General features: G+C 44.6%; 1 protein-coding gene across 1 annotated transcript in view; it reads right to left on the bottom strand.

Moving 5' to 3' along the window:
• LOC110516497 (short transient receptor potential channel 5) overlaps positions 1 to 15,000 on the bottom strand; it is an 85,854-nt gene that overhangs the window by 47,161 nt on the left and 23,693 nt on the right. Inside the window, exons 4-6 of the mRNA XM_036989235.2 lie at positions 10,548 to 10,727; positions 9,759 to 9,896; positions 9,339 to 9,542 (exon numbers count right to left, since the gene is read on the bottom strand). Of these exons, the coding sequence (XP_036845130.2) occupies positions 9,339 to 9,542; positions 9,759 to 9,896; positions 10,548 to 10,727 (522 nt within the window). The remainder of the gene's footprint in view (positions 1 to 9,338; positions 9,543 to 9,758; positions 9,897 to 10,547; positions 10,728 to 15,000) is intronic.

Here is a 15,000-nt window from a genome sequence, read left to right as displayed (position 1 = left end):
TGTCCTGTGTACGTGTGTGCGTGTACATGCGTGCATCTTCAGTGCTTTACAGGAGGACACATTTAGTTAAACTAAAACTACAAACCAAACTCTAAACTCCTGCTTTCTCCTGAACTCTTCCCCTACTTCACCATCTCTCGCTGTTTCTCTCTCTCTCTCTCTCTCTCTGTTTCTCTCTCTCTGTCTCTCTCTCTCTGTCTCTCTCTCTCTGTTTCTCTCTCTCTGTCTCTCTCTCTCTCTCTCTCTCTCTCTCTCTCTACCTCGCTCACTGTCTCTCTCTCTATGTCTCTCTCTCTCTCTCTCTCTACCTTGCTCACTGTCTCTCCGTCTCTCTCTCTCTCTCTCTCTCTACCTCGCTCACTGTCTCTCCGTCTCTCTCTCTCTCTCTCTACCTCGCTCACTGTCTCTCTCTCTATGTCTCTCTCTCCGTCTCTCTCTCTCTCTCTCTCTCTCTCTCTACCTTGCTCACTGTCTCTCCGTCTCTCTCTCTCTCTACCTCGCTCACTGTCTCTCTCTCTATGTCTCTCTCTCTCTCTCTCTCTCTCTCTCTCTCTCTCTCTCCCTCTACCTTGCTCACTGTCTCTCCGTCTCTCTCTCTCTCTCTCTACCTTGCTCACTGTCTCTCCGTCTCTCTCTCTCTACCTCGCTCATTGTCTCTCCGTCTCTCTCTCTCTCTACCTCGCTCACTGTCTCTCTCTTTCTCAATAATCTCTTTTTGTCTCTTTCTTTCTATCTCTCCCTCTTACTTTATCTCTCTCTCCATCTCCCTCCATTGAGATAAAACGCTCTGCTGATTATAAAAGAGCTGAAGGACTTAAGAGTTGGATCGATTGTCTTGTCAAGGCCCAGGGGAGAGAGACGAGAGGGTAAAGGAGGGATGGAGAGATTCAGGGACAGAGAGATGGAGGAGTTGTAATATGGAGATAAGGGGATAAGGGGGATGTAGAAGGGAGAAGGTGGGGGGGACTGGGTTGATGAGGGGGAGAGTTGAGGGAGACAGCTATAGTGGGTGAGGAGGAGAGATAATGAGGAGGAGGGGAGAGGGAGGAGGATGAGGAGGGGAGAGGGAGGAGGATGAGGAGGGGAGAGAGAAGAAAGGTAAAGAGGTTTAAAAGCAGGTAGAACAAATGACAAGAGACAAGAGAGAAAAATAGAGACAGAGAACGATTTGTACCTCGTTACAACACTGTATATAGACAGGGGAGAGGGTGAGGGGAGAGGGTGAGGGGAGAGGGGAGAGGGTGAGGGGAGAGGGTGAGGAGGGGAGATGGTGAGGGGAGAGAGTGAGGGGAGATGGTGAGGGGAGAGGGTGAGGAGGAGAGATGGTGAGGGGAGAGGGTGAGGGGAGAGGGTGAGGAGGGGAGAGGGTGAGGGGAGAGGGTGAGGAGGGGAGATGGTGAGGGGAGAGGGTGAGGGGAGAGGGTGAGGAGGGGAGATGGTGAGGGGAGATGGTGAGGGGAGAGGGTGAGACATCTGATGTTTGAAATGTCTTTATTCTTTTCAATTGTAATGTTTACTGTTAATTTCAATTGTTAATTTCATTTTTGTTTATTACCTACTTCACTTGCTTTGGCAATATTAAAATATGTTTCCCATGCCAATAAATTGAAATTGAATTGAGAGACAGAGAGACGAGAGCAGAGAGAGAGAAAATGCATGCAGAGCAGAATTAGGCCGATACCCGCTAGTTATCAAAATCCAGAAAAGAGCCGTTAAATTCTACAACCACCTAAAAGGAAGCGATTCTCAAACCTTCCATAACAAAGCCATCACCTACAGAGAGATGAACCCGGAGAAGAGTCCCCTAAGCAAGCTGGTCCTGGAGCCCCAGGACAGCAACACAATTAGACCCAACCAAATAATGAGAAAACAAAAAGATAATTACTTGACACATTGGAAAGAATTAACAAAAATACAGAGCAACTATAATGCTATTTGGCCCTAAACAGAGAGTACACAGCGGCAGAATACCTGACCACTGTGACTGACCCAAAATTAAGGAAAGCTTTGACTATGTACAGACTCAGTGTGCATAGCCTTGCTATTGAGAAAGGCCGCCGTAGGCAGACATGGCTCTCAAAAGAAGACAGGCTATGTGCTCACTGCCCACAAAATGAGGTGGAAACTGAGCTGCACTTCCTAACCTCCTGCCCAATGTATGACCATATTAGAGAGACATATTTCCCTCAGATTACACAGATCCACAAAGAATTCGAAAACAAATCCAATTTTGATAAACTCCCATATCTACTGGGTGAAATTCTACAGTGTGCCATCACAGCAGCAAGATTTGTGACCTGTTGCCACGAGAAAAGGGCAGCCCCTTGAATTGAATTGAATTGAAATGAGAGAAGAGAAAGAGAGAAGCGAGAGACATGAAGAGACAGAGAGAGAGGAGAGAGAGACAGAAAGAGACAGAGAGAGAGAGACAGAGAGAGAGAGGAGAGAGGAGAGAGAGAGACAGAAAGAGACAGAGAGAGAGACAGAGAGAGAGACAGAGAAAGAGAGAAGAGAGAGGAAGAAAGACAAAAATAGCCGCGGGAGAGAGATGTATAACATGAGAAATAACAGAGCAGGTACTGGAAGTGACAGCTGGATGGAGGGAGGGACAGGGGAGAGAGAAAGAGAGAGAGAAGGAGTGTAGATGACTATTATATAAGTGTACTACCGTACAGATGACGTCACTAGCCACCTGACCCAGACAGACAGACACACAGACACACAGTGTCTGATTAGGATGTTAATGTGGCGTCTGTGTGTTTGTAAACATCTGCCCAGTGTTCCTTCCTGTTTCTCCTCCAACCAGATGTTAGTTAATCATTTTCTCTCTCTCTCTCTCTCTCTCTCTCTCTCTCTCTCTCTCTCGGTCTCTCTCTCTCTTTCTCAGCTGTGCTTTGGCAAAGTGGGTGGGGTTATATCCTTCCTGTTTCTCCCTGTCCGGGGGTGTCATTGGATGGGGCCACAGTGTCTCCTGACCCCTCCTGTCTCAGCCTCCAGTATTTATGCTGCAGTAGTTTATGTGTCAGGGGGGTTAGGGTCAGTTTGTTATATCTGGAGTACTTCTCCTGTCCTATCCGGTGTCCTGTGTGAATTTAAGTATGTTCTCTCTAATTCTCTCATTCTCTCTTTCTTTCTCTCTCTCGGAGGACCTGAGCCCTAGGACCATGCCTCAGGACTACCTGGCATGATGACTCCTTGCTGTCCCCGGTCCACCTGGCCGTGCTTCTGCTCCAGTTTCAACTGTTCTGCCTGTGATTATTATTATTTGACCATGCTGGTAATTTATGAACATTTGAACATCTTGGCCATGTTCTGTTATAATCTCCACCCGGCACAGCCAGAAGAGGACTGGCCACCCCTCAGAGCCTGGTTCCTCTCTAGGTTTCTTCTTAGGGTTTGGCCTTTCTAGGTAGTTTTTCCTAGCCACCGTGCTTCAACAGGAGAAAGAGCATGAAAAGAACAGAGCACTAGAGGAGAGGATCAGACTGCTGGAGGAGAGGTTGATGGGGATGGAGGAGAGGTTGAGGGGATGGAGGAGAGGGTGAGGGGGATGGCGTGTGACAGAGAACAACCCACTAGAGAGGTGGCCACCCCCACAGAGAAGCCAGCAGAACAGCCCACCTCAGCACCCGACAAAAGTATTGACACCACAGCAGAACAGTCCACACCAGACCCTGACCATAGAGTCCACACCACAGCAGAACAGACCACACCAGACCCTGACCATAGAGTCGACATCACAGCAGAACAGACCACACCAGACCCTGACCATAGAGTCGACATCACAGCAGAACAGACCACACCAGACCCTGACCATAGAGTCGACATCACAGCAGAACAGACCACACCAGACCCTGACCATAGAGTCGACATCACAGCAGAAGAGACAAATGAAGAGCCCAGGGGCTCTCACCCCCTCTGAGCATCCCCCTGTCAGCCACTCTGATAGGCCATCTGACAACCACCCCAAACCCACTGAGGACATACACAAGACACAGATTGTTCTCCTTATGGACTCAAATGGGAAATATATCCAAGAAAAAAAACTTTTTCCCAAACACAGTGTGTCTAAACTCTGGTGTCCAAACACCCAGCGTGCCCTCGACCTTCTGTCTGAGGATGAACTAGGTTCACCTAGGTACATAATAATACACCCAGCACACTCTAGACCTTCTGTCTGAGGACCAACTAGGTTCACCTAGCCACATAATAATACACACAGGCACAAACGACCTGAGAGCACAGCAGGAAAGGGTGGCCACAGCACTGAATGAAGTGATTGAAAAGGCTTCTTCTACTTTCCCCAACGCACAAGTGGTTATCTCCACCCTGCTACCACGAAAAGACTTCCATCCTGCTACCATACAGCGGGTAAATGCAGGTATTTCCCGTGACTGTGCCTCAAAACCAAATGTTTTCCTGGCCCACCACTCCACCCTGGACTTGAACAGCCTCTATGACCAGGTCCACCTCTACAAGGCAGCAGTGCCCACCTTTCATACTTTAATGAAGACAGCTTCTCCATCCTGGAGGGGGAAATCAATCATTTCCAGGCCCAGGGACATGTACTAGACTGTACCGATCTAAATGCCAGAACCTGACAAGAACATGACACCCTCAGCACACAGGGGGACAAACACCTGCCTGGAGGTGACAGCATTCCCTCCCACATATGCCCCCCTAGGCACAACTATGACAACATAACCAACAAAAACGGGTCACAACTCCTGCAGCTCTTTCGCACGCTGGGTATGTACATAGTCAATGGTAGGCTTCGAGGGGACTCCTATGGTAGGTACACCTATAGCTCATCTCTTGGCAGTAGTACTGTAGACTACTTTATCACTGACCTCAACCCAGAGTCTCTCAGAGCGTTCACAGTCAGCCCACTGACACCTCTATCAGACCACAGCAAAATCACAGTCTCCTTGAACAGAGCAAAACTCAATCATGAGGCATCAAAGCCAAAGGAACTGAGTAACATTAAGAAATGTTAGATCTCAAATAGAAAACCGAAGAGAATTAACAACAATGACAAATGGTTTGATGAAGAATGCAAAAAATCTAAGAAAGAAATTGAGAAACCTGTCCAACCAGACAGCAGCACAATTAGACCCAACCAAATCATGAGAAAACAAAAAGATAATTACTTGACACATTGGAAAGAATTAACAAAAAAACAGAGCAAACTAGAATGCTATTTGGCCCTAAACAGAGAGTACACAGCGGCAGAATACCTGACCACTGTGACTGACCCAAAATTAAGGAAAGCTTTGACTATGTACAGACTCAGTGAGCATAGCTTTGCTATGGAGAAAGGCCGCCGTAGGCAGACATGGCTCTCAAGAGAAGACAGGCTATGTGCTCACTGCCCACAAAATTAGCTGGAAACTGAGCTTCACTTCCTAACCTCCTGTCCAATGTATGACCATATTAGAGACACATATTTCCCTCAAATTACACAGATCCACAACGAATGCAAAAACAAACCCAATTTTGATAAACTCCCATTTCTACTGGGTGAAATTCCACAGTGTGCCATCACAGCAGCAAGATTTGTGACCTGTTGCCACAAGAAAAGGGCAACCAGTGAAGAACAAACCCCATTGTAAATACAACCCATATTTATGCTTATTTATTTTTCCTTGTGTACCCTTAACCATTTGTACATGGTTGCAACACTATATATGACATTTGTAATGTCTTTATTGTTTTGAAACTTCTGTATGTGTAATGTTTACTGTTCATTTTTATTGTTTATTTCACTTTTGTATAATATCTATCTCACTTGCTTTGGCAATGTTAACACATCTTTCCCATGCCAATAAAGCCCCTTGAATTGAATTGAATTGAATTGAGAAAGAGAGAGAGAGAGAGAGACAGAGAGATGATCTTAGGAGCAAACGGATGTTACCTAAAGGATCCTCTCCACTCAACACTCAATCCCCCATCTAACATCCATCAACTCCTAAACCTTTAATCCCTCTCTTTCTCCTTCCTTTAATAATCCCTCCACCTGACTCCTGTCACATTCTTTCCATCTCAGTGTTCTCACCTCAGAACATTGCAGACAGTCCCTTCGTTCCTTCTCTCTCTCTCTCTCTCTCTCTCTCTCTGTGTCTCAGCGTGTGTGTCTCGCTCTCTCTCTCTCTCTGTCTCTCTCTCTTTCTCTGTCTCTCTCTCTCTCTCTCTGTCTCTCTCTCTCTCTCTCTCTCTCTCTCTCTGTGTGTCTCTGTGTCTGTGTGTGTGTGTCTGTCTCTCTCTCTGTGTCTCTGTGTGTGTCTCTCTCTCTCTGTCTCTCTCTCTCTCTGTGTCTCTGTGTCTCTGTGTGTGTCTCTCTCTCTCTGTCTCTCTCTCTCTGTGTCTCTGTGTCTCTGTGTGTGTCTCTCTCTCTCTGTCTCTCTCTCTCTGTGTCTCTGTATCTCTGTGTGTGTGTGTCTCTGTCTCTCTCTCTCAATTCAATGCAAAGGGCTTTATGAGTACATTACCAAAATAAGTGCCCCCATGAGCCTCCATCTTGAAGAAGTGTCACGTTTATGTATACTGTTTGATAGTTGCGCAAGACTAGAAAGCATGCTTGAGTTTGTTGTCTTCCTGTATTGAACACAGATATTATTAAAAATACCTAAAGTTGTATTACAAGTATTAAAAGTAGTTTGAAATGAAATGTTTGAAATGTTTTGGCAAAGTTTACAGGTAACTTATGAGATATTTTGTAGTGATGTTGCGCAAATTGGAAGCCATGTTTTTCTGAATCAAACGCGCCAAATAAATGGACATTTTGGATAATATATATATATATATATATATATATATATGTATATATATGGACGGAATGAATCGAACAAAAGGACCATTTGTGATGTTTATGGGACATATTGGAGTGCCAACAGAAGAAGCAAAAGACATGATTTATATTTTATTTATTTTTATATTTTATTTCTGCATTTTGTGTTGCGACTGCAGAGTTGAAATTTGCTACGCTCTCTTTGTTCACTGTTCATCAGATAATAGCATCTTATGCTTTCGCCAAAAAGTATTTTAGAAATCTGACATGTTGGCACAACGAGTGGCTTTAATTTGGTATCTTACATGTGTGATTTAATGAAAATGTTAATTTTTATAGTATTTTTATTTGTGTTTCGCGCTCTGCATTTTCATTGGCCGAGAAGCCTGTTACGCAAATGCAGTAAACCAAGGTAAGTTGCTAGTTAGCATTGCATTTTCACTGGCTATTGGCCAAGTGGGACGTAAGAGTCCCTTCTATCCCAGAGAGGTTAACTAGTCCAACGCTCTAACCTTACGTTGCACTCCACGAGAAGCCTGTTACGCGAATGCAGTAAACCAAGGTAAGTTGCTAGCCAGCATTAAACGTATCTTATAAAAAACAATCAATTCATTCATAATCACTAGTTAACTACACAGGGTGGATGATATTACTAGTTTATCTAGCGTGTCCTGCGTTGCATATAATCGATGCGGTGCGCATTCGCGAAAAAAGGACTGTCGTTGCTCCAACGTGTACCGAACCATAAACATCAATGCCTTTCTTAAAATCAATACACAATTATATATTTTTAAACCTGCATATTTAGTTAATATTGCCTGCTAACATGAATTTCTTTTAACTAGGGAAATTGTGTCACTTCTCTTGCAACAGAGTCAGGGTGTATGCAGCAGTTTGGGCCACCTGGCTCGTTGCGAACTGTGTGAAGACTATTTCTTCCTAACAAAGACAGCCAACTTCGCCAAACGGGGGATGATTTAACAAAAGAGCATTTGCGAAAAAGCACAATCGTTGCACGACTGTACCTAAACATAAACGTCAATGCATTTCTTAAAATCAATACACAGAAGTATATATTTTTAAACCTGCATATTTAGCTAAAATAAATCCAGGTTAGCAGGCAATATTAACCAGGTGAAATTGTGTCATTTCTCCTGCGTTCATTGCACGTAGAGTGACTTCCAGCCTATCAACTCCCGAGAATTGGCTGGTGTAACCGATGTCAAATGGCTCGCTAGTTAGCGGGGTGCGCGCTAATAGCATTTAAAATGGTGACGTCACTTGCTCTGAGACATGGAGTAGTTGTTCCCCTTGCTCTGCAAGGGCCGTGGCTTTTGTGTAGCGATGGGTAACGATGCTTCAAGGGTGGCTGTTGTCGATGTGTTCCTGGTTCGAGCCCAGGTAGGGGCGAGGAGAGGGACGGAAGCTATACTCTTACAATAGTCAAAGATATATGAAATACAAATGGTATAGAGAGAAATAGTCCTATATTCCTATAATAACTACAACCTAAAACTTCTTACCTGGGAATATTGAAGACTCATGTTAAAAGGAACCACCAGCTTTCATATGTTCTCATGTTCTGAGCAAGGAACTGAAACTTTAGCTTTCTTACATGGCACATATTGCACTTTTACTTTCTTCTCCAACACTTTGTTTTTGCAGTATTTAAAACAAATTGAACATGTTTCATTATTTATTTGAGGCTAAATTGATTTTATTGATGTATTATATTAAGTTAAAATAAGTGTTCATTCAGTATTGTTGTAATTGTCATTATTACACATACATTTTAAAAAATTGGCCAATTAATCGGTATCGGCTTTTTTTTTGGTCCTTCAATAATCGGTATCGGTATCGGCGTTGAAAAATCATAATCGGTCGACCTCTAGTCTGTACATAGTCAAAGCTTTCCTTAAGCTTGGGTCAGTCACAGTGGTCAGGTATTCTGTTATTCCAGATTATGATTCCTCACTCAAAACTTTCTCCAGCATGGCGACAGTAACACTAAACCAGGGTTAAACATACAGTAGTTAGTGTCTCCTACCACTAAACCAGGGCTAAACATACAGTAGTTAGTGTCTCCTACCACTAAACCAGGGCTAAACATACAGTAGTTAGTGTCTCCTACCACTAAACCAGGGCTAAACATACAGTAGTTAGTGTCTCCTACCACTAAACCAGGGCTAAACATACAGTAGTTAGTGTCTCCTACCACTAAACCAGGGCTAAACATACAGTAGTTAGTGTCTCCTACCACTAAACCAGGGCTAAACATACAGTAGTTAGTGTCTCCTACCACTAAACCAGGGCTAAACATACAGTAGTTAGTGTCTCCTACCACTAAACCAGGGCTAAACATACAGTAGTTAGTGTCTCCTACCACTAAACCAGGGCTAAACATACAGTAGTTAGTGTCTCCTACCACTAAACCAGGGTTAAACATACAGTAGTTAGTGTCTCCTACCACTAAACCAGGGTTAAACATACAGTAGTTAATGTCTCCTACCACTAAACCAGGGTTAAACATACAGTAGTTAGTGTCTCCTACCTCTTTGTGTTGGTACTTGATGGCCAGTTTGAGTTTGGCCAGGTCGTGGCTGGTCTCTCTGGAGTCCAGTTCTTCACTGTCATCTCTGTGGTTCAGTATAGTCTCCAGTTCTCTGCTGCTCCTAGCCTGGTCCAACAGGTCTTTAGCAAACAGCTTACACTGCTGAGACAGCTCCTCATACTCCTGACGAAACTCATTCTCCACCTTGGACGAGGATTAAACAGGTTATTAACCTTTATAACAGTTTATAAACATGTTATGAACACCACGCTGCTGAGACAGTTATAACAGGTTAAACACTCTATTAAGATCTTATAATGCCTTTATGAAGGTTTTAAATGAATATTATGAAGTAACACAGTGGTTGTAACCACTTATAAAGGCTCTATAACCCTGTTTTAAACTGCTGGGGAAACAGACCTTGCTGAGCTCTTTGAGTTCCCAGCCCAGTCTAAAGGCCGTGAGGATGGGGTCTTCACTGGAGAGAGAGATGAGCGAGGGAGAGGCCAGCGCCTTATAGACGTTCAGACGAGACCTGGAGTGACGTAGGCTGTCCACCTACAGGGAGGAGACAGAGAGGAGAGGAGAGGAGAGGATGAGAGAGGGAGATGTTCAGACAAGACCTGGAGTGACAAAGGCTGTCCACCTACAGGGAGGAGACAGAGAGGAGAGGAGAGGATGAGAGAGGGAGATGTTCAGACGAGACCTGGAGTGACAAAGGCTGTCCACCTACAGGGAGGAGACAGAGAGGAGAGGAGAGGATGAGAGAGGGAGATGTTCAGACGAGACCTGGAGTGACAAAGGCTGTCCACCTACAGGGAAGAGACAGAGAGGAGAGGATGAGCGAGGGAGAGGCCAGCGCCTTATTGACGTTCAGACGAGACCTGGAGTGACGAAGGCTGTCCACCTACAGGGAAGAGACAGAGAGGAGAGGATGAGCGAGGGAGAGGCCAGCGCCTTATAGACGTTCAGACGAGACCTGGAGTGACGAAGGCTGTCCACCTACAGGGAGGAGACAGAGAGGAGAGGATGATGGTTCTGCTATGTTAGGTAGTTGGTTAGTTAGTTAGTTAGTTAGTTAGTTAGTTAGTTATAGGTACATGTATGTGTTAATACCCTGAAACTTCAAAGGAAACTTGACTTTCTTCATGTGTTTTGCTGGATGCATTTCGGGTACAGAAAGGACAACAGATCGCGAGAGAAGCTCACCTCAGAACTAGAAACACACTGGACACAGTCACATCGTATCTGGTGAGGTCTGGGGATGGCCACTTTCCTCTGTACCAGTAGTTTAATGATCTCATAGTTGTTGGTGTGCGCTGCCAGGATGACTGGAGTTATGTCTGGAGTAAACTCTGAGAACTGACTGTCCATCATCAGAGAGGGGACCTGGAGAGGTAATGAACAGTAAGAAACTAGTTATTAACAGTCTATAACCAGCTTATAAACCCATTATGACAGGAAGGATGTCAGTGGTAAAACTCTGAGAACGGACTGTGGTAGAAAGGGCAAAAGTGGTTCAAATGAGTTTCGTTCTCTATTTCTTTGAGGTCACAAATATTACAGTGTTTCCTCGTCCATTTCACTGCGATACTGACCTGTTTCAATACGCAGAGACAATATCCCTGATCTGACCTGTTTCAATATGCACAGACAATATAACTGATCTGACCTGTTTCAATACGCATAGACAATATCCCTGATCTGACCTGTTTCAATACGCAGAGACAATATCCCTGATCTGACCTGTTTCAGCACGCAGAGACAATATCCCTGATCTGACCTGTTTCAGCACGCAGAGACAATATCCCTGATCTGACCTGTTTCAATACGCAGAGACAATATCCATGATCTGACCTGTTTTAATACGCAGAGACAATATCCCTGATCTGACCTGTTTCAATACGCAGAGACAATATCCATGATCTGACCTGTTTTAATACGCAGAGACAATATCCCTGATCTGACCTGTTTCAGCACGCAGAGACAATATCCCTGATCTGACCTGTTTCAATACGCAGAGACAATATCCCTGATCTGACCTGTTTCAATACGCAGCGACAATATCCCTGATCTGACCTGTTTCAATACGCAGAGACAATATCCCTGATCTGACCTGTTTTAATACGCAGAGACAATATCCCTGATCTGACCTGTTTCAATACGCAGAGACAATATCCCTGATCTGACCTGTTTCAATACGCAGAGACAATATCCCTGATCTGACCTGTTTCAATACGCAGAAACAATATCCCTGATCTGACCTGTTTCAATACGCAGAGACAATATCCCTGATCTGACCTGTTTCAATACGCAGAGACAATATCCCTGATCTGACCTGTTTCAATACGCAGAGACAATATCCCTGATCTGACCTGTTTCAATACGCAGAGACAATATCCCTGATCTGACCTGTTTCAATACGCATAGACAATATCCCTGATCTGACCTGTTTCAATACGCAGAGACAATATCCCTGATCTGAACTGTGCACGTAGCCATCTCTTGTTTTTAGGTAGGTCATACATAATATTTCTCTCACACACCAATTCACCCTGAATCAAACAAAATGTTCTCCATTTGGGTTTATGATTAATCTCATCCACCCATTTTCTTTTCACATTGAATCAACAGTTGTTTTTTAAAATCATATCTATGTCTCCCTTCATTTGTTTTTTCCGTACAGATGTTCAACGTTGTCTCGTAGATGTTGATGTGTGGAATTTCCTGAGGAAATCTTCTTCAGACCACGCACAGGTTGAGTTTAGAGCACGCGTATCTCGATGGACACCGAGAGGGGGCACAGGTTGAGTTTAGAGCACAGAAACCTCAGTTTAAGCTAAGGTTGTAATGGTTGTTGAATTCCTAACCATACCACGTGGAGCATTGGCTACACGGCTGGAAATGGTTAAACTCTGAGCTGATCGATCCCGACAGAATAAGAGCAAATCTTAGACATGAATTACTAGTCTGCAGCTAGAAATTATGTGAACCTGTGATGCGACAACCGCCAAAACACCTATTCTATGAGAACATTTCTGAATGGTACTCTAAAGTATCCATTCTAACCACAAAATACTTGATCTTCAGGGAAGCAGAGATAGAGAGACGATGATGAACTGACTCTCCAACAGAAGGACTGACTCTCCAACAGAAGAACTGACTCTCCAACAGAGATCACGACGATTCCAACGGAGATCACGACGATTCCAACGGAGATCACGACGATTCCAACGGAGATCACGACGATTCCAACAGAGATCACGACGACACACCGGGGCTTAAATATATATATTGATTGCAATTATTCCCGAATGAGTGAGAGGTTCATGTGCAAAGGATTAGCATTTTGTTTAATATCAACTGTGTAGTGACTCTTTCTGTTCTTTCCCGCCCTTCTCAGTCCACACCCACTTCCCTTTGTCCACCAAGCCGTCATATCGGCTTAGCCCACCAGGTTTGGAATGAGACTGACGTGAGGTAAAGAATAATTCATTAATTAGAAGACTAATTGATCAGATATATTTTTTTTTATTATTCAACAAGCAGGATGCTTCAGACACCCGACAAGGCCGAAATCCCAGTTATAGACAAGAGAAAGAGACGCAGGTACAGAGGACACAGAGCCGGGAGCCTCGTAGTGATAAACAGAAGACGAGTGGGAAAGCTGCCATTACCGTCAATATTACTCGCCAACGTGCAATCATTGGACAATAAACTAGACGAGGTACGATCACGAATATCCTACCAACGGGACATCAAAAAACTGTAATATCCTATGTTTCATCGTGTTTCACCGAATCGTGATGACATGGATATTCAGCTGGCGGGATATACGTTCTACCGGCAGGATAGAACAGCATGAGGGAGGGAGGGGCGGTCTGTGCATATTTGTAAACAACAGCTGGTGCACGAAATCTAAGGAAGCCACTATATTTCGTTCGACTGAAGTAGAGTCTCTCATGATAAGCTATAGACCACACTATTTGTCAAGAGAGTTTTCATCTATATTTTATGTGGCTGTTTATTTACCAGCACAGACAGATGCTGGCTCTAAGACCCCACTCAGTCAGCTGTATAAAGAAAGAAGAATCCCAATGACCGGGGAACATTAATGCAGGGAAAGTTAAATCAGTTTTACCTCATTTCTATCAGCATGTTACATGTGCAACCAGAGGGGAAACAAAGTCTAGACCACCTTTGCTCCACACACAGAGATGCGTGCAAAGTTCTCCCTCTCACCTACCCCTCTGAAAACTAAAGCGAAAACTAAAGCAGGAAGTACCAGTGACTCGGTCAATAAAATGTTTGTCATATCAAGCAGATGCTAAACTACAGGACTGTACACCACATCAGTCACTGCCTTTATCAATAAGTGCATCGAGGACATCGTCAACCACAATGACAGTACGTACGTACCCCAACCAGAAGCCATGGATTACAGGCAACATTCACACTGAGTTAAAGGGTAGAGCTGCTGCTTTTCAAGGTGTGGGACTTTAACCTGGAAGCTCAAACAGGAAACCATCAAACAGGAAAAGAGCCAATACAGGACAAAGTTCGAATCGTACTACACCGTCTCCGACACTCGTCAGATGTGGCAGGGCCTGCAAACTATTACAGACTACAAAGGGAAGCACAGCCGCAAGCTTCCCAGTGACACCTGGGGGTTTAAGGTTTGGGATAGGGTTGAAATAGAATGAGTGCCTTTCACTGGGTTTGAACCCATCCTCCCATCCTTACGCCCATCCTCCATCCCCGCCCACAACGCCCTAGCAAGCCGCAAGCCTACTTGATGGTAAAATAACTCACCTTTGAGCCTATTGGCCAGTTTTGAAGGCATCTCCTGACATCCTGGGGACCTGGCTGAACAGTTAGTGAAAATTGACTGTACTTCGGGAATTTTATGAGGATTCAAATTAGCTATTCGCGAAAGCAGCAGCTACTCTTCCTGGGGTCCAACACAGAACATGAAACATGACATCATACAGAACATGAATCATGACATCATACAGACCATGAAACATGACATCATACAGAACATGACATCATACAGAACATGAAACATGACATCATACAGAACATGAAGCATGACATCATACAGAACATGAATCATGACATCATACAGAACATGACATCATACAGAACATGACATCATACAGAACATGAATCATACAGAACATGACATCATACAGAACATGAATAGGACAGGGGCAGAAAGAGGATGACAGGAGGAGAAAGAGGAGGCTGGGGGGAGAAAGAGGAGGACAGGAGGAGAAAGAGGAGGATGTGGGGAGAAAGAGGAGGACGGGGGGATAAAGAGGAGGACAGGAGCAGAAAGAGGAGGACAGGAGGAGAAAGAGGAGTACGGGAGGAGAAAGAGGAGGAGAAAGAGGAGGACGGGAGGAGAAAGAGGAGGAGAAGGAGGAGGACAGGAGGAGAAAGAGGAGGACAGGAGGAGAAAGAGGAGGATGTGGGGAGAAAGAGGAGGGTGGGGGGATAAAGAGGAGGACAGGAGCAGAAAGAGGATGACAGGAGGAGAAAGAGGAGGCTGGGGGGAGAAAGAGGAGGACAGGAGGAGAAAGAGGAGGATGTGGGGAGAAAGAGGAGGACGGGGGGATAAAGAGGAGGACAGGAGCAGAAAGAGGAGGACAGGAGGAGA

The sequence above is a fragment of the Oncorhynchus mykiss genome, chromosome 9, assembly GCF_057628025.1.
Source record: "Oncorhynchus mykiss isolate SJ-2025 chromosome 9, ASM5762802v1, whole genome shotgun sequence".
NCBI lineage: Eukaryota > Metazoa > Chordata > Actinopteri > Salmoniformes > Salmonidae > Oncorhynchus > Oncorhynchus mykiss.
Note: the sequence above shows the minus strand (reverse complement) of the source record. Positions and strands in the feature narration are given on the sequence as shown.